The 26374-nt window shown below is 44.8% G+C and overlaps 1 protein-coding gene across 2 annotated transcripts in view; it reads left to right on the top strand.

Moving 5' to 3' along the window:
* The first annotated feature begins 6705 nt into the window (after positions 1 to 6705).
* The window catches only part of TASOR2 (transcription activation suppressor family member 2), an 81113-nt gene continuing 61444 nt past the window's right edge, over positions 6706 to 26374 (top strand). The window contains exons 1-2 of one of the 2 annotated variants that reach the window (XM_054015498.1): positions 6706 to 6772; positions 25747 to 25892. In XM_054015498.1, the coding sequence (XP_053871473.1) occupies positions 25758 to 25892 (135 nt within the window). In that variant the 5' untranslated portion in view covers positions 6706 to 6772; positions 25747 to 25757. Of the gene's footprint in view, positions 6773 to 7117; positions 7660 to 25746; positions 25893 to 26374 lie in introns of those variants that run through there. The other variant, XM_054015487.1, reaches the window with a different exon arrangement.

The raw sequence follows: 26374 nt of genomic DNA, 5'->3' as shown, positions 1-26374 counted from the left end.
GCAAGATCTCAGTGAACGTATCCTCCCTAGTTCTCTTCTTTCTCCTCCTTATCAGGGCCAGGCGTTCTGCGGCTGTGAAGGGGCCCTCAAGGCCACAACGGCAGCAGCTACAGATAAAACAGGCAGACGTATCATTGGATTTGCAGTCACAATGATAAGGGAAAGATACGTCCCTTCCCCTATTCCCGAAAATGTTTTAGTAAGACATGCTTATTGACACTTCAGCTTTGGAGTGCCTCTGCACAGCATCACTGTGTCCCAGCCAGGGTGAGTGGTGTGGCCCACCAGGGGCGAGTGAGGGGCGGAAAGAGGAAGACATTAAGATTCTCGGCTGCATGAAACAATAAGATTTCAGCCCCTATTTCCAGGGGTATGAGTATAGGGCTATGGCACAGGATACTGGCACAATTCTCGGCTGGTGGGGGTTACTGTAGTGGATATCTCACTCATGAGGGTAACAAAGGCACAGAGAACACAGCTGCTGCTGGCATCCTGAAGCCGCAAAGGCCCGTATGCCACTAGCCTGTTGACTGCAATGGCGCCAGCCGAAGTCATCGTGGAGTGGCATGGGAAAGTGTCCTTCTGCAGAAGAAGAAATAAGGCAGCCATCCCTAGAAACCTTCAGGAGAGGATTGCAGAGTCTCGCCATGAAAGTTTCATTGAGATCTTTCAGGATATAAGAGACATCCCTATGTACATAATATTACTCCGGGGGGAATTCTGCACCACTGCGCATGCACAGAATTTATGTTCCCAGCAGATTTCTTTGCTTCCCCACAGAAAAATGACTTTCTGACGGGGAAGCAAAGGCAAGCCACAAGAGCGGTCATGCGACCCTCCACAGCAGTATGTTTCAGGGGGCCCAGGGCAGCCGGCAGAGTGGTAAATCACTGTGGGGCAGGAGGTGGGACTGAGGAAGACTCCTGTGCATCCAGATTCTCCCCCCCCCCGCCCCTGGATCCTGCCTGGCTGAGCCTGCTGCCCACACCTGATGCACCTTGCACACAGGGGCAGGGTCCTGGGGTGTTTCTGGGGCAGGCCCAGTCCTTGCACTGTGTCAGGGTTGGGTGCAGCCTCACCGCTGAGTCCGTGTCCCGGGGGGAGCTGCACAGTGATCTCCCCCCCTCTGTGCAGCCAGTGGCCTGTGCTCCCCAATGCCATGCTGGAGCCTCCACATTGATTTGACAAATAAAATGCACAGAATTTTGCAGAATTTTAAAATATTGTGCTCAGAATTTTTATTTTTTTGGCACAGAATGCCCTCAGGAGTAACAGAAACAAACTGCTCTGCATGTCCCCCAGCCCCCCAGCCTGACCCTCAGGAGAATGAACAGCAGATGTCAACTCTACCACTGTTTGTTGTACCAATACTACTTCTCATACGAGTAAAACAACTGAAAGTCGATACCTGTGGCTTGTTAACTTGGGGCTGAGCTGGGCACCATGTTTACATTTGAACATTATAAGGAAAAATGCACACATACTCTCACCTGAGGTCTCTTCCCCTTCTTCAGGCTCGTCTGTACTCGCTGGCTACACTGTGGTGGAGTCTTAAAATCATAGAATCATAGGACTGGAAGGGACCTCAAGAGGTCATCTAGTCCAGTCCCCTGCACACATGGCAGGACTATATAATAACTAAACCATTCCCGATAGGTGTTTCTCCAACCTGTTCTTAAAAACCTCCAATGACAGAGATTCCACAACCTCCCTAGGCAATTTATTCCAGTGCTTAACTACTCTGACAGGAAATTTTTCATAAGGTCCAACCTAAACCGTCCATGCTGCAATTTAAGTCCGTTGCTTCTTGTCCTATCCTCAGAGATTAAGGAGAACAATATTTCTCCCTCCTCCTTGTAACAATACTGGAAAACTGTTATCATGTCCCCTCTCAGTCTTCTCTTCTCCAGACTAAACAAACTCAATTTTTTTCAATCTTTCCTCATTGGTCATGTTTTCTAAATCTTTAATCATTTGTGTTACTCTCCTCTGGACTTTCTCCAATTTGTCCACATCTTTCGTCAAATGTGGCACCCAGAACTGGACACAATACTCCAGCTGAGGCCTTATCAGTGCAGTATGAGTGGAAGAATTCCTTCTCATGTCTTGCTTACAACAATCCTGCTAATACATTCCAGGATGATGTTTGCTTTTTTTGCAACAATGTCACACTGTTGACTCATATTTAGCTTGCGATGCACTATGACCCCCAGATCCTTTTCCGCAGTACTCCTTCCTAGGCAGTCATTTCCCCTTTTGTATGTGTGCAACTGATTGTTCCTTTCTAACTAGAGTACTTTGCATTTGTCCTTATTGAATTTCATCCTCTTTACGTCAGACCATTTCGACAGTTTGTCCAGATCATTCTGAATTTTAATTCTATCCTTCTAAGCACTTGCAACACCTCCCAGCTTGGTACGGTCCACAAACTTTATAAGTGTACTCTCTGTGCCATTATCTAAATGAGTTATTGAACAGATCCTGGCTTGTGACATAGCTGGACCCCGCCACCCCGCCGCATCTCCCCCCACCCCTTCTCTTCCTCGCCTCACTGTTTACAACAAAGGTCTGTGTCTCGGGCTCCTTGAAGGTATCTATGGTGGTTTGTGGGGTGCTAGTGGGGTCTCCACCGAGTATGGGATGCAGCTCGTTGCAAAAGCACCAGGTCTACGGCTCAACACCAGATCGATTGTTGGCCTCCCTGACCTTGTGGCTGCCTTCCAGAGTGCCTTCACTTTCACACAGCACTGGTGCTGATCCCTGTCCTACCCCATTGCCTGCATCCCCTATGCAAACTTTTCATAGATGTACACGTTTCTGTGGCTGGCCCGTGGCTGTCCTCTCCTCATAGGCCCAGGAGATCCAAAACCTCCTGTCGACTCCAGGCAGGAGTAGCATGTAGTGCATGAAACCAGCATGGGCAGCTGCATGGCAGAAGGAAGAGCTGCTGGTTGTGCTTGCCAACGTGGGCAATCTGGAAAAAGCATTTCAGGAATACGTAGGGTGTATTAAGGGGGAGGATGTGGCTTCCAGTCTCCGTGATCCCTGGGCAGTGGAGTTCACAATTGAGATCCGAGCAGTCACTGTCGCGGGGCGTGGGGCATTGTAGGACAGCCACCAGAGGACTGCTAGGGTTGACACAAGTCACACAGTGTCTACACTAGCACTGCGTCAACCCCAGTAGGTCAACCAGGGCTCAACACTGTTCAGAGAGGTGGTTTTACTGAGTCACTGGAACTGGGTCTTACATCAGCCAGAGACAAATTTGAGCATAGACACATGCACAAACAGGTCGATCTAACTCTGTAATGCAGACCAGGCCAGTCTAGGAACAACAGCTCCCTGAACGATAGTATCTCCATCAATGGAAGCATTCTTACATTGACCTAGCTGCTTGTGAGGGGTTGGATCACAAAACTCCCCTTGGGAGCTGCCACCTGATGTGCCAAGACTACTTCTACCCCTGCCTTCCCTGCCAGCTCGGGACCCCAGCACCCTGTCCTGCTGAGCCAGACACTCTCATCTGCTCCAACACAGACCCAAGGTCTGAATTGCTTGCCCCAAAGCTGCAGGTTTACCTGAAAGCAGCTAGCAGAAGTGTTCCTGTCTTTAACACTCAGATGCCCTACTCCCAATGGGGTCTAAACCCAAATAAATCTGTTTTACTCTGTATAAAGCTTATACAGGGTAAACTCATAAATTGTTCGCCCTCTATAACACTGATAGAGAGATATGCACAGTTGTTTGCTCCTGCAGGTATTAATACATACTCTGAGTTAATTACTAAGTAAAAAGTGATTTTATTAAATACAGACAGTAGGATTTAAGTGAGTCCACGTAGTAACAGACAGAACAAAGTAAGTCACCAAGCAAAATAAAATAAAATGTGCAAATCTATGTCTAATCAAACTGAATACAGATAAGTTCCCCACCAGTTCCAGAATGCTCCCTTTTACAGGCTTATCTCCTTTTAGCCTGGGTCCAGCAATCACTCACACCCCCTGTAGTTACTGTCGTTTGTTCCAGTTCCCTTCAAGTATCCTGGGGGGGTGGAGAGTCTCCTTCCTTAGCCAGCTGAAGACCAAATGGAGGGGTCTCCCACGGGTTTAAATAGACTCTCTCTTGTGGGTGGAGACCCCCCTCCTCCCTCCTATGCAAAGTCCAGCTCCAAGATGGAGTTCTGGAGTTACCTGGGCAAGTCACATGTCCCTGCATGACTCAGTGTTTACAGGCCGAAGCCATTGTCCACATGGTATCTTGCATGTCTCCAGGAAGACTTCTTACGTGGATTGGAGCATTCCTAGATGCATTGTTCCCCAAGTGTTTCCTGATCAGGTACTTAACCTGGCGAATTCCTTCCTAAAGAAGCTGACCAAATGCCTCCCAAAGCTTACTTAGAAACCAAGCAAGCATACAGCCCATATTCTTAACCTCGAGTAGAAAATGATCTATATGTACAAAGAGGATGACTAGATATAGTAGACCAGAACCTTTACAGAGATATGTTACATGGCACAGGCAGCACAAAACATATTCCAGTTATGTCATATTCCCATAAAGCCTTATGGGAGGTACCGTCACACTGCTTTTAAACTAGGGGGTGGGTCAGTGTAGCTATGCCATTGAGGGAGGGAGATTTTTCACACTAATTAACTAACATATTGACCTAAATTTTAGGTCCAAGGACCAAGCCTGATATTAGTGAGTTTTTTGGGACAGGTACCACAAGCCCTATATAGGTACTGTCTAGAATAGGCTATCTATTGCAACATCTATAAGGGGCTCTGTTACCTCAGTCTTCAAATGTACTCCCCAGATAGATAGATAGCATTTCAGTAAATAATTATGAACCTTACCCCAACTATAGTTATTCACTGGAGCAAACACAAGATAGGCGTCCACAGGTACCATGAGCGGCTCAGTAAAGCAAGACCTCCCTGCCCAGTGTATTTTGCCAGGCCCATTCCAGGCACAGAGGAGCAATGAAATCTGCTAATTAAATGTAAAGGGATGGAGAAAGTGGGGGTCAGAGCCAAACCATCCTCCCTGATTGAATTAACCTCGTTATCGCTAGACTGATTCTTGCCTGCATATTTATACCTGCCTCTGGATGAAGTGAGTGTTCACCCACGAAAGCTTATGCTCTAAAACGTCTGTTAGTCTATAAGGTGCCACAGGACTCTGTCGCTTTTTACAGATCCAGACTAACACGGCTACCCCTCTGATACTAGGTCCTACTTCACTCCACTCTCTTTTTATAAGATAAGCAGCTACAAAAATAACCACTCAACTCCAACATGGACTGATACAAGCCGGCTCTTGGTGGTAGAGGGAAATACATGTATTATTTATCTACTGTTTTTCATTTTCACTCAGCAGTCTTACTAGGACAGAATTTGGCTTGATAGAGGTGAATGATGTTATTTATCTGTATTTCTTCATTTAAATATACTTCCCTGGAAGAAGGGCAGCTGAAAGCGGGGGTGAGGGATTGATGATAATTTTCTTTTGAACAGGGAAAAAAATAATTGTGGGCCATTGTATGCTTGATTTCAGCCTACTTCAAGTCTTAGATTTGGCCCAGATCTTCAAAGGTAATAACTTCCATTGATTTCAAGAGAGGTAGGCATCTATAGACCTTTGAGGATCCGGGCCTTTGATCCTAACTTTTAATAGCAGTATATGTAGGGCTGGCAGAATTTGATTTTTATTTTTTTATAATTCAGTCCAATAATATCAACGTTTATTTTTAAGTATTTTTTTTTCAATTTTGATCTATTTAAATGTTCACACTTGCAGGAAGTTGTGAGGGGTCGAACAATTATTTAATTACAGTAGACGCCGAGATTCAAAAAAGTTAAAGCTTTATAAACTGTTCAAACACAAGGTGTCAACATCACATGGCAAAATATACACAGTAAATATGCTTAAATCAATAAATCACACCTGGTTTTGGTATCTATTCAGTAGACCATTTGTAACAAGCCTAATTCAAAAGTCTAGTAAATTCTCAAACAGCAGTTTTCTTACTTTGCCAATTTGTAATGTCAATGATTATCAGTGGAAATATATTTTGTTTGGTTTGTGGGTGTGCACTGAAATCCATGTTTACTGACATTTATAAAAATCTAATCTTTCCCAGCCTAAATATATGCATGTTTTCAACGGGGACATGTAAAATTAAGTGATTCCCTATGATACCTTGACCAAATGTACAGCATTGATTTTCAAAATACACCTTTTTAATAGTCATGTTTCCTGCCTTTCCCCTTTAAACTCTCCTATTCTCTTAAAATGTTAATCCTGACGCGCAGGCCGAAGACTTTAATTTAGATGGAGACTCTAGACTTCGGATTAATGTTATTCATTTACTGTGAAAAGAAGAACAGGAGTACTTGTGGCACCTTAGAGACTAACAAATTTATGCATATATATATATGCATCCGAAGAAGTGGGCTGTAGTCCACGAAAGCTTATGCTCTAATAAATTTGTTAGTCTCTAAGGTGCCACAAGTACTCCTGTTCTTCTTTTTGCGGATACAGACTAACACGGCTGTTACTCTGAAACTTGGCATTTACTGTGCTCACCCACGCCACGGGCTGGGTGGGTTTACAGAGCTGGATGCACCATTCCTTCTAACGAGGCAGGCTTTTCCTGAAACGTGCCAGCTCTCTCTCTTCCCTCCCAATCCCCTCCAGGCTGCCTGGGAAGGCGAAGTGCGGATTCGAGTGTGTATTCAAAGCCTGCGACAACGAAAACCCCGTTCACACGGTAACACCTCTTTCTGATGATCAACTTTTGTGGCGCATGATTTTTTAAGCTCAGCCAACGGGTTGGCTCCCTGCTCCTGCGTGGGGGGAGAAGGGGGGAAACCCCAATCCCTCCACTCCTCAGCATAGATGATGGCCACGGGGATAAACTAAAGGCTTCGTGGCACTAAGGCGCATCAACTCCCCCCCTTGCTGGTTTGCAAGCGCAGCTCCTGGGCGGATTGCGCGGTGACCTTGCGGGAAGTATAACGCGTTAGCTTTCCGGTTCAGTTTTCACTTTCTCTCTCTCCTTTTTTTTTTTTTTCCCCTTCCTTCTCCTGCCTCCTTTTCCTCCCCAGCTCCGTTTTACTTCCTGGGGCTGGCGGATGGTGTGGGCAACCTCCCCGCGTCGGACATGTTTCCCTTTGCTTAGCGATGTAGCTTCGCCTGCCCAGGGCAGGTGATGGAAGAGGAGACCGGGCATCCGGATCAGAGAGGGGGGGAAAAAACCAACCACCTCCCAGTCATCCCTGGCCCTTGCGCCCCGCTTCCCTGGCAGCGTGTGGCAATCCTAGCGCCAGCCTGAACGCCAGGGAAACCCCGGACACCCCCTTTGCCCCGCAATTGCATGAGTGGTTTCCCCAGTCCCCCCCCCCATCATCCCTGGATCTGAGCCCCGGGACGGGAAAAGACCCCCCTGGTTTTTCACTGCCCGGGAAGGCGCAGGTCCAAGCCCCCCCAAAGGCAGCGGAGGCCGGGCACTGCGCTGCAGCGATGCGGAGCGGCGCGGAAGGGCTGCCCGGTGGGCGGCTGCCCAAGTGAGGGTCCGGGAGCGGGTGGGTGGCAGCGAGAAGACGCCCCCTGCCATGGGAGAGCCGCGGGACCGTGGCACCGCACCGGCTGGCACAGGTGAGCTGTTCGGGAGGGCGAGGGGGTTCTGGGCAGGGTCTTGTCTTCCCTTTAGGCCGATCTAGGCAACAGGGCAGGCTACTCCCTGCACAAGGGGGTCAGCGTGGGGGTCATTTGGGTGGGGGGGGGTCAAAGTGTGGAGGGTGGGGGGTCTTTTTTTTTTTTTTTTAATAATATCAAACCATCCACCCAGCTTGGCTGGACTGTTTAACCCTCTGGAGTGCCCAAGGGAGGCAGTCACGTGGGCATGTGGATTTGTTCCCTTCAGAGATAATTATCCTGGTTTGGGGGAGTTTTTTTTTTTGCAGATTGCAGGCCGCCTTAGCCATGGGCACAGTCCAGTCTCCTTGCAGGGGTGGTTTTATCCTAAAATCTGCATTGGTGTATTAAGGAGCCTGTACTATGTGATGCCTAACTCAGAACTATTGCGTGTAAAGGGATTGAAGAGGGAAGAGATTTTTTATTTTTTTTTACGTAAAGCAAGGGCTGTGTGCTCGATGCTGTATTAACCATGCCAAGGAGCCGATCCCCAAGAGGCTATCCTTTAAACAGGCAAACAACGTGGTCATTGTATAAAGAAAGAGAATGGCACTGAGCTACCTGTTGATAATGCAATGCAAGAAAAGGGCAAATATAAACAAACCAAAAAATCTGTGCAAAGGTCACAAACCAGTGTGACCTCTTGAAAAATACACACGTGAAAAAGAAATTGTGTAGCTTCACTTTTTCCATGGAGGAATTGCTCCTTTACTTGAATTATTATAATGTATAGCATTTCCAAACAGACATTTCTCATCTGGAGACGAACAGCAAAATCTTCGTACCGCCCTGCTGTCTCAGGAAGGTTTTTTGTGTGAAGAAAGTTACCTGGTTGTGATAAGTGAGTGGGTTTTGGGGAGAGAGCTCGGAGGTCAGCTTATTTGTGTATTGGACACTTATTATTTAGGTCCCGAATCTGCAATGTGCATTGGCTGACTCCCCCTGCTCCTGCGCTTATTCTCTGCCTCTGGAGAGGCCTGTTGTGTGGATCATGTTGCAGGATGAAGGCCTGAGTTATTTATTAATTTTGCACAATGGCTTCAGATTCTTTTATTATTGCCAGTGCCACTTCCGAGGCAGTAAGACTCAGCCAGCATTTCATAAGAGGTGCTTATAAATTGACATTAAACCAGAAAAAATTGTAAAAGGTCCAATTTACACACAACTCAAGTCTGAAAAATCCATTCTTTGTTTATCATTTGTCACTTCAGTGTTCTGCTTAGGGATGGATTATTTGTTCAGTGCTATAAAGGTACGGGACAGCCAAAGGAGAGTGTTGCGGCCCTAAAGAGTGTGTAATTTGTTATACAGGGGTCAAGTGAGTTTGTACCCGGGTGGCTAGTCCTTGCCACCGTGGCCACACTGCCTATTTTAGTGTGCTAGCTAAAGCACCTACCCAATTAGGGAAATGCACCGCCCAGCTCCTGGGTAGACGTACCTTTTAGAGTCCATATTCGCTCAACCTGATCCTGCAATGTTATATAATGTTTGGTCTGTTTTCCTCTTCAGTTAGGCATGAGATTCCCATTACTCTTAGGACTTCTCTCAATACTCAGGCACATCTAATATATTCAATTGAAAAAAAATTAAAGAGGAAACCGAGTTCCTTACACATCCAAATGACATGGTTTTCTGCAGGTAGGCACAACAGATATGGATTACTTCAGCTACCACCGGAATACCACATCTGGGTTGAAACACAACAGCTGTTTGGTCAGCGAACAGCAGGTTTGGAGGGAAGGTGAAGAATATTTTATCAAATATACACTGTATGTGATAGGTGGAATAAATTACCAGCACTGCAACTGGACGCTGCCGTTAGGAAGGGTTTTCTGCTACTTCACAGCTTGGGTTTTCTGCCTACTTGAAGCTGTAAGTATGACTCAATGATAGCAAAGTAATTTCCTCTGAGGACTTTTAAGCACATGATTATATCTTCACTGTTGAGTCAAGCAGGAAGAGAAGCTGGGCTGTGTGGGAGAAACACTTGGGCCTAGTCTATGCTTAAAAATTAGATCCAGCCAGCTGCGTTGTCGCTCAGCCTTGTGAAAAATTTCACACCCTGAGCTCCATAGTTAGGTCAGCCTGATCCATGGTGCCCACAGTGGAACAGCTTCAAGAGGAGAGAGTGGGGGAGCCCCCACATCAGAATATTCCATAGCTCGGTGATTAGAGGCAGTAGCCTGAGAAGTGGGAGATTTCAGTGCGAATCCTTTCCTCTGTCCGCCCTTCAGGGGAATTGAAACTAGGGGCTGGTCTACACTGGGGAGGGGGGGGGATCGATCTAAGATACGCAACTTCAGCTACGAGAATAGCGTAGCTGAAGTCGACGTATCTTAGATTGACTTACCTCGCGTCCTCATGGCGCAGGATCGATGGCCACGGCTCCCCCATCGACTCCACTTCTGCCTCTCGCCCTGGTGGAGTTCCGGAGTCGACGGGGAGCGCGTTCGGGGATCGATTTATCACGTCTAGACGAGACACGCTAAATCGATTCCCGATAGATCGATTACTACCCACCGATCCGGCAGGTAGTGAAGACGTACCCTATGTCTCTCACATCCCCGGGGAGTGCTCTAACCACTGAGGTAAAAGCTATGAGGTGGCCACCTCCACTACAACCTCCCTCTGCCAGATTGTAAATGGGACCCGTTCTAGTAGGTGGCCCTTAAGCACGCCCGCTGGATTGGGCCCCTCTCACCTCCTGGTTCGTGAATCACTAGGGCTTAGGAGGGAGATAGGTGCCTAGAAGGAGGCAGGAATGCACATGCCCAGAAGCAGAAACTGAGACACTGAGGCAACTGCTATCCTGAAAATGTAGGGACCAAGTGTGTTTAGGCGCCTACGGGGTTCACCAGGAATTTTGTGTGTTGCAGTGAGGCCTAAAACTGGGACTTAGGTGCCTAAACCCCAGACTGAGACACCTAAGGACCTTTGTGAGCCTCACCCAACATGTTCAGATGTGGGTGGCTAAATCAAAGGACTGATTTTTAGGGGTGCTAAGCACACTAGCTCCTATTTAAATTGACAGGGCCACATGGGTACTTGGCACACCTGAATATCAGCCCGCATGTGAATGCCTAACTTTAGGCACCCAAGTTTGAAATATCTGGTGTAAAGACTTGCCTAACGTCACAAAGGATGTCAGTTTCTGAGCCAGGACTAGAATCCAGGACTTTAGACTCCCTATCCTCTGCTCTTACCACAAGAAAATGCTGTTTCATGTTTAATTCAGGTATAAATATTGCATTTTCCCCCTAGTATCAATTCCCCTCTTACATTAATAGGAAGTATAGGCCCCAAGTTTGGGTTTTGTTGTGGTTTTTTTTAATGCAAAATCTATCCAAAATATTTCTTTAAAATATCCTTCTATTGGGCTTAACCTTCCCCTGGCTTCCCTGGATACCCAAATTCTTCATCATTGTGCTTCTGCAGGTGAATCAGAAAGTGAAACTGATTAGACACAAAAATGAAAGGGAATACAATAGAACCTCAGATTTATGAAAACCGGAGTTGTGAACTGTCTGGTTAACCACACATCTCATTTGGAACCAGAAGTATGCAATCAGGCTGCAGCACAGACCAAAAAAAAAAAAAAAGCAAATACTCTTAAGTATAAAACTACTAAAAAAAAAAGGGAAAGTTAAAAAAAATATTTGACAAGGTAAGGAACCTGTTTCTGTGCTTATTTCATTTAAATTAAGATGGTTAAAAGCAGTATTTTTCTTCTGCATAATAAAGTTTCAGAGCTGTATTAAGTCAATGTTCAGTTGTAAACTTTTGAAAGAACAACCATAATGTTTTGTTCAGTGTTACGAACATTTCTGAGTTATGAACAACCTCCATTCCCTAGGAGTTCATAACTCTGAGGTTCTACTGTACTCTAACTTGTTTAACACTGTACCCACATGATTTGGAGGACAGAAAACTGGAGGCTGCTAAAAGTGGTGACTGGATTTTGGTGAGCCATAATCTTAGAAGTGTAGGGCTAGTCCATCTGCCCGCACTGAGACAGGACCAAGTATACCTAGACCATCCCTGACAGATGTTTATCTAACCTCTTCTTAAAAACCTCCAATATCAAATAACTTGTTCCAGTGCTTAACTATCCTTATATTTAGGAAGTTTTTCCTAATATCTAACTTAAATCTACATTGGTGTGATTCAGAAAAATCAGGAGGGCTATATGAAATAGTTTTGTTTTGTTGGAGGAAGATCATAGAGGAGGGGTAGGCAACCTATGGCATGCATGCCAAAGGCGGCATGCAAGCTGATTTTCAGTGGCACTCACACTGCCCGGGTCCTGGCCGCCAGTCCGGGGGGGCTTTTCATTTTAATTTAATTTTAAATGAAGCTTCTTAAACATTTTAAAAACCTTATTTACTTTACATACAACAACAGTTTAGTTAGATATTATAGACTTATAGAAAGAGACCTTCTAAAAACATTAAAATGTATTACTGGCAAGCGAAACCTTAAATTAGAGTGAATAAATGAAGACTCGGCACACCATTTCTGAAAGGTTGCCGACCCATGTCATAGAAGAACCAGAAGGGAGAAAGCTAAATCATGCCCTAAGACATCCAATACAGAGAGCAAGGAACAGGGAAACATTTAAAGTGAATCAGGTGAACCAGAGCAAAAGAGAAACATGAGGCCTGAAAAAGAGTTAGAAATAAGAAATGTGGCATGTTATTTGAGGATCAGAAGATTGTGAGCATACTCTTCTAGATGTGTAGGCTGCAAGGAAAAGTATCACTAATTTCCTAAGTGCCTAAAAGGTCTTTAAGACCTGGTGAAAGTGTGGTAGATTTGGGAATACTCAATCGGATAAGTATTTGCAGTTAAGTGAATCCACAACAGGATAGCAACCAATTACTGGACCATCAAAGGAGATTATCTCCTTATTCCAGCTACAAAAGAATAAGTGAAGCCACCCAGGGAGGTATTTGAGAATAAGGAACTAAAATTCTCCAGGAGTGTTTACTGATTTTGGGTTCCTGACTTGAGACACCTTTCTGCCTGAGCTTCCCAAGTGGTAAAGACCTGCAGCTCCCCTCGATTTGGGTAGTATGGGTGCTCATACATCTGGGTAAAAATAGCCCAAGGAATATCAAAGCTTGGCAATCTAGACCAAAGCCATCCTCTAGCTTCCTAGGGTTATAAAGAAACTGCCCCTATGGACAGGTTAGTTTGTAATTGTTACAGGAATTTGCTAGTGCTATCGGTTGTTGTCAGATGGGATACTGGACTACTGGTCTGACTCATTAAGGCTTTTTTCCATCTTAGAATAGGAGATACCTTCATGCCACAATCACGCCAATGTGATAATTACATATTCTTTTAAAATGCGCCTCACCATGGGCCTGACTCAGGGCACAGTGAGGTAAATGGAAAGACTCCTGTTGCTCAGTGCTTTGCGCATTGGCCTGCTAAACCCAGGGTTATGAGTTCAATCCTTAAGGGGGCCATTTAGGTATCTGGGGCAAAAATCTGTCTGGGGATTGGTCCTGCTTTGAGCAGGGGGTTGGATTAGAAGAAGACCTGAGTTCCCTTCCCACCCTGATATTCTATGATTCTTTAATGGAGGTTGGAATAGGCCTAGGAAAATGTGAAATATAAAAAGACTGTTGGAATCCTCTTCCTTTCCTTCAAAACATCCAGGTGGCTGCAACTACCCTGGCTTCTTCCAGAAATTATAAATGCTGATCTCACAGGCAAGGGCGATTACTCAGGCACGCCCTTGCTCCAGGATCGGAACATACAGCCTTGCAAGTACTCCCATCCCCAGGGTTCACCTCAAGCGGCATGACTGTCTCCTAGGCATACCCTCAATCTCTTATGTCATGTTTATCCCCCTGGCCCTACAGCTGTGATCACTAGGCACTTTAAACCCTACTCAGTGCTACCTGTGTCTGAAATACAATACTAGCACTGTTGCCAGTGTCTCATAGTGGAGAGCTCAGGGAGAGAAGGGGGGGAGGGGTAATGGCCAAGGGAGAGAGAATAGGTCAGGTAACAAGGGAGGAGATGACAAAGGGGAGCTGTAGAGAAAAGAAGAGAGACAGTGGTATTGTCCAATTTGTAGGAAGGAACAATGTTGGAATAGGAACTTTGCTCTCAAAAATCTGTCTCACTCTTGTAAGGGTGGGACTCTGTACCACTCAAGCAAATTTCTTGAAATGAATCCTGCCTGCCTTGGAAAAGAGGGCCTGCGTATGACAAGGCAAGTGCCCCAACTATTGGAGATGCTTGGAGCTTTATCCATCTTGCTTGCTGAAACATTCTGGTGCCACCGAGCTGCATATACAGACTCATCAAAGAAGATTCTATTTTTTTCCCCTATACTGTGATTTGCTGATTCCCTGGCAAGAATCTAACCATGCAGAGCTGTACTTAGAGGTAGTAGACAGTCAATATCGATATGAATCTAGGCTGAAATCATTTGCCTTCCCTGTAATTATAGTGTTTTGTTCTACAGGTAGAGATTCTGACATACAGCAAAGGAATTAATTTCTAAGCATCTGTTCTTTGCAGTGCAGTAAGTGTTTGTTCCAAAACACTGCACTATATGCTTTATAAAAGTAATAACATGTCACCTGATCCATGAAATGATTGGTAGACTACGTCCTGGGTTAGCCTCTGGTGGCCAATTTCCAAGTACCCATAATAACAATTAACCATGTAACAGTCTGTTAATTCTACGCGTATTACTACTCTTGGAGCAATGACCTAAATGAATTTTACATTATCTTACTAATTAGGAATACTTTGTCGTAGTCAGATGATAAAAAGTAGCATCTTTCATATTAACATATCTCAATGCCTTACAGACTTAATATATTTATAAATGGAAGCGCCAGCCCTGCAAACTTTGATGCCTAAGAGTAACTTTACACATGTGAATAACCCCACAGATACCCATAGGAGTAGGTGGGTGAGTAAAGTTACTCACCTGCATAGGTGTTTCCAGGATTGGCCCTTAAATAGCGAAGTATGATTACAGAATATAGCTAGAGACTCAAAGTTAAAAGGATTTAATCAAGTATGTAAGACTACTTACTCATTTTATGCTGCAGAATTCAAGGAACTCTCAGTACAACTTGTATAATAACTGAATGCCTGGGATTACTAAAACAATTAGCGTTACAAATCTAATTTCCTTTTCACCATTTATGCGGTTACTTTTCTTTCTCTTATTATACTCAGCTAAGATCGTGGCAAATAGACAGTTTCACTTTTGTTTCTATTCTTCTCTGTTTCACTTTCAGCTTCTCAGTACAGTGCAGACACTACAGGAGAATGCTTAAAGCTGAAACGGCTGTTTACATTAACATGAAAAAAGCTTTCAATTTTTTAAGTTTTGCAACCTTTTTTCAATGCAGAGTCTAAATTCGGGCCTAAATATGGTTGAAAGTGCCCCTTTAGCCTTAAAGAGAACCTGAGAATTTTACTGAATTTCCAGATTTGTTGCATTTTCTGTAATTGTTTCCTCTGATACATATCTACATACTAACTTTTTAAATTTTCCCCAGTTTTTACTGAATAGCTTATGCTTTAGGTAACATAACTCCTTGTTTCTAGTCAACTATAAATGTTCTGTTTCTGTCACATTTCAGAAAGCTTCCCAGGCTCTTGTGAGGTTGCCTTGTTGAACCTGATCCTCAAAGATGCCAACCACTTAAAATTCTCATTGATTTCAGTCCATCAGGCCCTTAAAATGCATTCATCTGTTCGTACAGGTTTATGACCCTATATTATCTCTCTTTAGGCTCAGTGTGTCATTCACCTGCTGCTTAGTTTATATATAAGGACCACCAGCTAGGTACGGTCTAAGGTTCTCAATGCTGCAAGTACTAACACATACAAGTAACTTTACTAATGCAGCCAGTCTGGTCAAACTCTGATGCTACGCTCAGTAGTAAGCACCGTGCCTGGTAATATTTGCAGGATTGAGACTTATGAGAAGGACACGCAAGGCCCAGTGGCAAACTTGTAGCTTAGGGTTTTTAATAATGAAAAATATCACTCAAAATTCCTTAAACGATTATTAAAGCAATAGTGATTCAAGAATAAATCCACCAACAGGCTAGTAGTGATTGCAGCATATCATTTAAACAGTCATGTGTTTAAGGACAAGGTCTGCCATCAGTTTCACTCTGGTTTATGTGGTTCCTTAGGCCACATGAGGCATTTACCTGGGCGTTGCCACCTCCCCCTCAACACATAAAAGCCTCTCACCTGAGTTTAGTGGTGCTTTCAGCCGGGGCTAGCTGGCTCAGCCAGGGGGTGGGTTAGAGCCTGAATTCTGCTTTTACTTAGGCAGGTAACCTGCCCACTTTGCAGTATAGACACAAGCTAAACCACTTGAGTTCTCAGTCCTCCAGTGCCATCCCATAATTCCCCCCGTGTACCCAGAAGGACGGACACATTCTCCCACAATTCAGTGGGAGCTCAGCTTACTGCTGCACAAAGAACCGTGGGATGTGCCCCCAGAAGTCTGGGGGAGCGCAGCACCAGTGCGGACGCAGTCACTCGGGTAGGGCGTTGCGGGGCGGCTGCTCGCACCAGGGCTAAGCTAACCTGGGTGCTGATCACCTGAGCTAATTCTGCAGCTAAAAGAAGCCAGTGGAGTCTGAACTCAGTGTCTTCACTGTTCACTTGAGTTCTGCTGTCTGCCAAATTGTGTCTTCCAAGCCACAAATAGCCCACATGGGATGTAGCATTTGGCCACAAAAACTAAAAGGCTTGAATTAGCTGCATGCTGCTGCCTTTCCTCCACGCAGACAGTGGAGCTAGTTTTGGACACCAGGGAAAACGTACTGCTGAAGGAATATGTTAATAATTCTGCAAACCTGGGTGATGAGAGAGACAGGCTGAGGTGTTAATGCACCATTCCTCTGGCTCTTTTTTTTACTTAAAAGACAGGTCGTGTTGCAGAGGAATGGTGGGAGGCTCCCCATAAATGTGCAGGGTTTTATTTGGAAGTACGGCAAGAAAGAGGGGATTGAATCTTCAAGCCATAAAGGGGCCCATGATGTTTTTTAGCAGATTAACTCAATTATGTTTCTGAAGTTAGCCAGGAAAAGTCATTCATGGCAGATGCTGTTATCAGTCGTGTAATGAGGTGAGACCAGACCTGGGTGAAGCCTGCAGTTCATCCTCTTACCATCAGCTCCTTTTCCGGCCAAAGACACAACAGTACACGAGGCCCAATTGCTCTCTGGTGAACCTTAGGAGAAGATCTGTTTCTCAGAGAAAAGCCAAACGCCAGGCTGTAGCCACTTGCAGGGCCCAATCCAGCCCCCTTTGAAGTAAGTAGGAAGACGGGCACTGACTTCAGTGGGAGTTGGCGCAGAGGGACTTGTTGGACACGCCCAGTAGTCTCCTGATGTCATTGCTCGAAGTCTGAGGCCTGGTCCACACACTGCTTTTGTATGAGTATAACTGTCAGTTAGGGGGGTGAATCTTTTTGGCTGGTACAGTTAAAGCAATTCAATCGCCCAGGGTGGCTGCAGTTATATATAAGTGTGTCTCACACTACGAGCTCTGGTCTATGCTTAATATTTAGGTCGACATAGATATGTGGTCAGGAGTGTGAAAAGTTCCCACTTCTGAGGGCTGTAACTGTGCCGACCTAAGTCCCACCCCCCAGTAAATGCAGCTAGGGCAACAGAAGAACGCTACCGTCACTGGGGGGGAAGGTGTTCCTATAGCAACGGAAAACCTGTTCCAATGGTGTAGGCTGCGCCTACACCATGGGGTGATGCTGGCATGGCCCCCGATCCCTTCCCTGTGAAAACTGCCTCCACCTCCTGAAAACTGCCCCACTGACCCCAAATCCCACCCCCTGTAAAAATTGCCCCCTTTCTCCCAAAACTGCCCCCCAGATCACCCTCCCCCCACAAGTGGCCCCACTCTAGCCAGTCTCCGTCGCTAGGGGCATGCACTGCTGGCACCTCTCCCAGCACTTAGCGTCGCCGGTGTCACCTGCTCACTCGGGATTGCTGCCCACAGACAGGCCAGGCTACTCAGAGAGAGGTAAATTTAATTTAAATTTAAGCATCCTCGGCTGGGCCTGAGTGGGAGAGGAATCAGCCTCCGGGGAGTCAGCCAGGCCTGCAGTTGAGGGGAAGGGGAAACCCCCTGCCCCACTGCCTTATCGCCTCCAGTCTCACCCTTCTCCTTCCTTCAGTGCCCTCACAACCAGCCTCCCTCAACGCCCTCTGCCCCCTCAGCCCTACCCCCAAATCCCAGGCTCCACCCACACACTCAGTCCTGAGCCCCTTGACCCTACTCCCAACCCTCCTAGCCCCCATCTTCTCCAAACTCAGCCCCCTCGTGCCCCCAACCCTACCTCATCCATCCTATCTTCCCTCACCCCACCTTTCAACCCTACCCCAAACCCCCTAGTCCCCATGCCTCCACACCAAAACCACTTAGCACCCCATGTGCCCTGCTCCCAGTCCCAGCCTCCCCCACCCACAACCATAGCTCTCCATCTCCCCTCCACACTCTGTCCCCAGCCTCCCCCACCCTAGGACTCCATCTCTCCCCCCCCACCCCAACTACCTCCCACACCCTTCTTCTTTTGCCCACCCAGCCCCACATACCTATCTTCCCAACCCCCCTTTCAGACCTCGTTCCCTCAATTTATTTCCCCTGCCCCCACCTTGTCCGATGAACCCCTACATCCAGTCCCCAGCCCCAAACAGACATCTTTCCAATTCATGGGCATTGGAAGCCATCTTCCCAGTCTTCTTTCACACACAGTCCCAACCCTGCCTCTGCCCTGTTTTACAGATGGGAAACTGAGGCCCGGGTTGACTTTTGCTTGGCCTATGTCACTCCGGAAGGTTGTAGCAGAGTTGGGGACCACCCTATCAGAAGGAAGGGGGAGGAGAGCACGGATATGCTCTGCGGCTAGAACTTTTATGGCTTTGTGGCATTTCTGTGCTTTGTTTAGTTTGAGAGAGCTGGACCTACGCAGGTGCTCAGAGGATAGAGCTAAACCTCCCCCCCACTTGCCCCCTTGTCCACAGACACACCAGAGAGAAAGTCCAGTAGGGAGTAGAGTGCAGGCAGCCCAGAGGATTCAGAGGACCTGGGGGCTTCGGCGGCGGGTCCCGGGGCGGAAGAATCCCCCGCCTTGGGTCTTCAGGGCACTTCAGCGCCGGGTCCTGGAGTGGAAGGACCCCCTGCCGCCGAAGACCCGGAGTGGAAGGAGCTCCGGGGGGGCCGGGTCCCACGAGAGTTTCCAGGGCCCCCGGAGCGAGTGAAGAACCCCGCTCCAGGGGCCTCGAAAAACTCTCGTGGGGGCCCCTGCAGGGCCTGGGGCAAATTGCCCCACTTGCCCCCCCCTCTGGGCGGCCCTGGTAGAGTGCACACACACTCCTATCCCACGGATCCAACATGGGAAAGCAGAGTCTCATGGGAGTTTGGGGTTGAGCATTGGGAGCAGGGATAGCTCAGTGGTTTGAGCATTGGCTTGCTAAACCCAGGGTTGTGAGTTCAATCCTTGAGGGGGTGATTTGGGGATTTAGTTGGGGATTGGTCCTGCTTTGAGCAGGGGGTTAAACTAGATAACCTCCTGAGGTCCCTTCCAACCCTGTTATTCTATTCTATGATTTAGAAAGCCACATTCCTGAAGATTAACCCCTCAGTTGACTTGCCCCTCAAATTCTCTTCCACTGCCCCCCAACCTCTTTATGGGGTCTCTGGGCCCAGTTGACCCCCCATCTCTTGCAAAGCACTGTACAAGGCTTCTCACCCCTAATGGGCTTATTTTCACTAGACTTGTGGTGAAATACAAATGGCTGCATTTCCCCCTGTGAATTTCAGTATTGAGTCCCGTAGGCTTATGCCAACGACCCCCCCTTTAATGCCCACCACCTCTGTTGATTAGGTTCTGAGAATTATAGGAGCTTCCTGCAAGTGGCTACCGCTGGTCCTGAAACCAGGTGTAAATCCAAAGTGTTTAAATGAGAATTAGAGAAAACGCGAGAAATATAATTACAAAATGTGGCATTCAAAAGAGATTGTTTTACAGGCAGACAGAGAAATGCCATCGAGTTGAGTGTAAGGTCTAGCTTCCCTCAGCGAGTAATACCTGAGTATCTGACATTTTAATAGTGCTTTCTATTCCAAAGGATCCCGAGGCATTAGACAAACACAGGTCCCAATACTGTAATTGGATCTATGCAAGCAGACTCTTAGATCCGTGTGGAGTCTCACTGAAGCCCCAACACCCCAATCTTACAAACGCATAGGTGAGTGACTCTTGTGAGTAGAATCATAGGACTGGAAGGGACCTCGAGAGGTCATCTAGTCCAGTCCCCTGCACTCATGGCTGGACTATCCCTGACAGGTGTTTATCTAACCTGCTCTTAAAAATCTCCAATGATGGAGATTCCACCACCTTCCTAGGCAATTTATTCCAGTGCTTAATCACTCTGACAGTTAGGAAGCTTTCCCTAATATCCAACCTAAATTGCCCTTGCTGCAATTTAAGCCCATTGCTTCTTGTCCTATCCTCAGAAGTTAAGGGGAACAATCTGTCTCCTTCCTCCTTGTAACAACTTTTTATGGACTTGAAAACTATTATCATGTCCCACCTCAGTCTTCTCTTCTCCAGACCAGAACCCCAATTTTTTCAATCTTCCCTCATAGGTCATGTTCTCTAGACCTTGAATCATTTTTGTTGCTCTCCTCTGGACTTTCTCCAATTTGTCCATATCTTTCCTCAAATGCAGTGCCCAGAACTGGGGGGGAGGGATAGCTCAGTGGTTTGAGCATTGGCCTGCTAAACCTAGGATTGTGAGTTCAATCCTTGAGGGGGCCACCTAGGGATCTGGGGCAAAATCAGTACTTGGTCCTGCTAGTGAAGGCAGGGGGCTGGACTTGATGACCTTTCAAGGTCCCTTCCAGTTCTAGGCAATAGGATATCTCCATTTATTTATTTATTTATAACTGGACACAATTCTCAGTTGAGGCTTAATCAGCGCGGAGTAGAGAAGAAGAATTACTTCTCATGTCTTGCTTACAACACTCCTGCTAATACATCCCAGAATGGTGTTTGCTTTTTTTGCAACAGTGTTACACTGTTGACTCATATTTAGCTTGTGATTCACTATGACCCCCAGTTCCCTTTCCGCAGTATTCCTTCCTAGGCAGTCATTTCCTATTTTGTATGCGTGTAACTGATTGTTCCTTCCTAAGTGGAGTTATTTGCATTTGTCCTTATTGAATTTCATCCTATTTACTTCAGACCATTTCTTTAGTTTGTCCAGATCATTTTGAATTTTAATTCTATCCTTCAAAGTACTTGCAACTCCTCCCAGCATGGTATAATTTGCAAACTTTATAACTGTACTTTCTATGCCATTATCTAAATCATTGATGAAGATATTGAACAGAACTGGACCCAGAACTGATCCCTGCAGGACTCCACTCGATATGCCCTTCCAGCTTGACTGTGAACCACTGATAACTATTCTCTGGGAACGGTTTTCCAACCAGTTATGCACCCATCTTATAGTAGCTCCATCTAGGCTGTATTTCCCTAGTTTGTTTATGAGAAAGTCATGTGAGACAGTATCAAAAGCCTTATTAAACTCAAGATATACCACATCTACCAGTTCCCCCCATCCACAAGCCTTGTTACTCTGTCAAAGAAAGCTATTAGGTTGGTTTGACATGATTTGCTCTTGAGAAATCCATGCTGACTGTTACTTATCACATTATTATCTTCTAGGTTTCTTCAAATCGATAGCTTAATTATTTGCTCCATTATCTTTCCAGGTACTGAAGTTAAGCTGACTGGTCTGTAATTCCCCAGGTTGCCTTTATTCCCCATTTTATAGATTGTCACTATATTTGCCCTTTTCCAATCTCACCCATCTTCCATGACTTTTCAGAGATAATCGCTAATGGCTCAGACATCTCCTCAGTCAGCTCCTTGAGTATTTTAGGATGTATTTCATCAGGCCCTGGTGATTTGAAAACATCTAACTTGTCTAAGTAATTTTTAACTTGTTCTTTCCATATTTTAGCCTCTGATCCTATCTTATTTTCACTGGCATTCATTAAGCTAGATGTTCAATTGCTACTAAATTTGTTGGTGAAAATTGAAACAAAAAATGTCATTTAGCACTTCTGCCATTTCCACATTTTCTGTTATTGTTTCCCCCCTCTCATTGAGTAATGGGCCTACCCTGTCCTTGGTCTTCCTCTTGCTTCTAATGTATTTGTAGAATGTTTTCTTGTTACTCTTTGTGTCTCTAGCCAGTTTAATCTTGTTTTGTGCCTCGGCGCCATTAAAATCACAGGGACGACCTGTGTGAGTAAAATGATTTACGAGCTTACTTCCTTCACCAATGAAATTCAGCCATCACTGAGGTGGAATGTAAAATTTTGGACAGGAAGGGAAGAAAGCTAGTGTATTTCAATTGAAACCACTGAGGAATTTTATATAGGTAGAATAAAATTACCTCATCTGATTTACAGAAATAAGTCTGACCTCCCATGTTATCTTTTTAATATCTTCAAGATGTGAGAGGAAAAGCTATAGACAAAGCAAAATAAAGAGGGGGCAGGAAAAAACAAACTAATATATTCCTCTTTATCATCATCATTAGGTTCAATAAGAGAAAATACATTTAATATCTTTCAGATGTTTTTCTTTAAGCTGTTTATATTTTTCATCTTTGTGTGTTTAGGAAAAATAGTTCTGCTTCTTACTTTTTTACTTCTACTTTTTAAATAATAATCCCAAGAAGAAGTGAGGTTTATACTCACGAAAGCTTATGCCCAAATAAATCTGTTAGTCTTTAAGGTGCCACCAGACTCTTTGTTGTTTTTGTAGATACAGACTAACACGGCTACCCCCTGATACTTAATCCCAACAGAGTGATTAGTACAATACAGGATAGATAAAGGGCAAATGTGAGCAGGGAAAAAAGAGGTAACTTTCCCACAGGAAGGTTAAAAGAGAAAAAGGCAGTTCCGAATAATTAATTTCCATAATTATACACCTGATGTCCATTCTTGTCTGTCCTCTAAATGCATTTATTACAACAATTATTTAACTCTGGTTTTCTACTGATATAATTGCCTTTCTTCATACCTTTCATTTGATTCACATAAAACTAGAGTTTATCTCCCTTTTATTGTTGTAAATCATATGCTGCAGAAATGCAAAATCAAATAACTCAGAGGCTATAGACAACATTGCCCATGCTAAATAAATTAAAAACTTGCCAGTTTGGAAGTGTTGGGCTATTATTTTCCTTATGTTAGATCTTTTTGGATCTGAGTAATTGACAGGGATAATGGGATTTGAGGACTAGGGAGGTTTTTTATTGCAAAGAAGCAAAAAAGAAAAACCGTCAAACTCACTTGAAAAAAAACGAGATCATAAAAGTGAAAAATGTGGTGTGACAGAGACTAATTATCTCTTACTTAGTCATAGCTATGATGAAGATAATACTTTTCACGTGAGATCTAACCCCTTGTCTTTACAGATCTCCTGGTATCTTTCTTAAAGCAGCACTGTACACTGAAAAATTACTCTCAAAATGGCATTGTGAGCTTTCAGTGACTTCGAGCTCATGTTCTATTTTCAGTTCACAAGTCAAAAACGTCTTTTCTAATTTGTCTGTACTGCAAACTAAATCTGTGAACTGAAGCCCCCGGCTTGTGCACCCTCACCGGTAATAAAGATTTGTAAAGTCTTAGGACCTTAATTCAGGATTTCCTGTCTGTTAAGTGTTTGTGTTTTCTCTGAATGGATTTTAGCAACTATAGCTCTATAATAATACACTGTTTTTTCCTAGTCAAATATATTTACGTATAGTTTGTAAAGTTTGGGATCTGTTATGGCATGAATCACCAGTTGCTACTGTTACACCTGGGTTTGCAAGGGCCTTTTCTTAGCAGGTGAGCAGTATACAGTCTGAAGAAACTGTATTAATGTTAGTTTTGTGACTGGCTGTTTACCACAGTTCTTTTGGGGGAGCTGTGGTAAACAATGCGTTTTTCTGCTTTAATCATTCTCTCTAACTAGAATTAATTCTTACTGCTGAAGAGTGGCTTCCTGGGAATGGGCAGTGGTGTTTGGCCTGAGATTTCTTGAAGGGGGATTGGGATTGCCTGCGTGTGGTTAGTGACCTTTGTTCAATGACTGGTGTATATAATGTAAATAAACAAGTTACACAGAGAAAATACCCTGACTCCACATCGTTGATTTCTCTTCCAAGACAAAGCCGACCCCCAAGGTCCAAACATACACTGCTGCTCAGCAGAGGGACAACAGATCTAAGAGATTATTTGTAATATTATGATCAAATCTGGCATTATTAGGAATCACAAACATAATTTGCTGTAAGGTCTCATTTGTCCCTATTATTTAAATGTTATTCTCTTTGGTTTTGCATTTATATAATTTGCACACAAAAAACCAAACAAACAGGGCTGTGAAAAGGAATTTGAAGGTGTGCCTGGTTGGAATAAAATAAGTCTTCCTCAGCTTCATGTCTCTTTAGAGAGGATTGAGAGAAGGGGTCCTGTGAGAAAAGTGTGAGGCCTGAACTCAGTAGTCATTAGAGATTATTAATGTAGCTAGAGGAGATCAGTGAACTCATGTTCTTCCTGTTTGATAGTAGTTTAAACTGCAGCTACAAAGTATTGTAGATTGCATGAATTTGAGGGTAGTTGCTACCAAGAGACTTCCCAATTCAAATAGAAACTAGAGAGAGATTGATATACAAGTCCGACGTAGAACTGAGTTGCATGCACCAGGGAAATGAGTTGAGACCTCACTTCCCCATGGACTCAATTTTATTTTTCATTTTTAATTGTAATTTAATGTCAATTTAATGTATTTATCAATACATTAGAAGCAAGAGGAAGACCAAAGACAGGGTAGGCCCACTGCTTAGTGAAGAGGGAGAAACAGTAACAGGAAACTTGGAAATGGCAGAGATGCTTAATGACTTCTTTGTTTCGGTCTTCACCGAGAAGTCTGAAGGAATGCCTAACATAGTGAATGCTAATGGGAAGGGGGTAGGTTTAGCGGATAAAATAAAAAAAGAACAAGTTAAACATCACTTAGAAAAGTTAGATGCCTGCAAGTCACCCGGGCCTGATGAAATGCATCCTAGAATACTCAAGGAGCTAATAGAGGAGGTATCTGAGCCTCTAGCTATTATCTTTGGAAAGTCATGGGAGACGGGAGAGATTCCAGAAGACTGGAAAAGGGCAAATATAGTGCCCATCTATAAAAAGGGAAATAAAAACAACCCAGGTAACTACAGACCAGTTAGTTTAACTTCTGTGCCAGGGAAAGGGTGTCATAAGGAGGAGGGAGAGAACTTGTTCACCTTAGCCTCTAAGGATAGAACCAGAAACAATGGGTTTAAACTGCAGCAAGGGAGGTCTAGATTGGACATTAGGAAAAAGTTCCTAACTGTCAGGGTGGTTAAACACTGGAACAAATTGCCTAGGGAGGTTGTGGAATCTCCGTCTCTGGAGATATTTAAGAGTAGGTTAGATAAATGTCTATTAGGGATGGTCTAGGCAGTATTTGGTCCTGCCATGCGGGCAGGGGACTGGACTCGATGACCTCTCGAGGTCCCTTCCAGTCCTATAATCTATGAATCTATGAATCTATGAGTCAGGGTTTGTTGAATTATCAATAAGTTTAGCAATGTTTGTTATTGTTTTGCTCAGCTGCTACCAAAATCAGAAGAGACTCTTGTGGTGATCTGTATCAGAGGGGTAGCCGTGTTAGTCTGAGTCTGTAAAAAGCAACAGAGGGTCCTGTGGCACCTTTAAGACTAACAGAAGTATTGGGAGCATAAGCTTTCGTGGGTAAGAACCTCACTTCTTCAGATGCAACCTCACTTCTTGCATCTGAAGAAGTAAGCTTATGCTCCCAATACTTCTGTTAGTCTTAAAGGTGCCACAGGACCCTCTGTTGCTTTTTGTGGTGATCTGTGTACACATATTGTCTTCATGAATATTTTCACTTCTTTATTGTTTTACTTACAGCTTTTCACCAAATGCCAGTGGATTCAAGTTCCCTTTACCAGACAGCAGTTTCAGTGCTGCATAACTCATATCTGGATTCCACATCTCGGAATGGCTTTCAGTACAGTCGAGTGACTTTGGTGAATAATGATGTCTTTTTAAAGGAGGTAAGTTTCGTGGGCGAGGGGTTTAGTTAAAGGTTTTGCAAAGGAGGGAATTCCTTCCATGTCTTCCAGGGTTCTGTTATGTTCCATTGTTTTTTTGCCTGCCATTTGTGGCAGATGTTGGATTCTTTCGTTTCCAGCGTTAAGTTAATTTATACATCCCATTGTGACCTTTGCCCAATTTACAATTCCTAAATGAGTCGAGCAGTTTCTTTCTTTTCTCTTCTTGACCCTTCTGCTCCCCACCCCGCTCCTTCCTTTGACTGTGGAATAAAGGCTGCCAAACCTGCAGCTGCAGGGCCTCCTCTACAAGTCATGGGGGGCCCTCAGGACTGGTTGAAATGCTAATGCGATGCTTGCTGCTTCTAGGGCTTTTCGTATGGAGCGTGAGCTGTTTCCCGCTGACTTGAGCCCCAAGTTAAATCAGGATGTCTTTCCTGGCCCTGGCTTTCCAGTACCATCTTCATTTGTATTGTGCTTGAGGC

Source organism: Malaclemys terrapin, chromosome 1, assembly GCF_027887155.1.
Source record: "Malaclemys terrapin pileata isolate rMalTer1 chromosome 1, rMalTer1.hap1, whole genome shotgun sequence".
Lineage (NCBI taxonomy): Eukaryota > Metazoa > Chordata > Testudines > Emydidae > Malaclemys > Malaclemys terrapin.
This window is presented reverse-complemented; position numbering and strand designations above follow the sequence as displayed.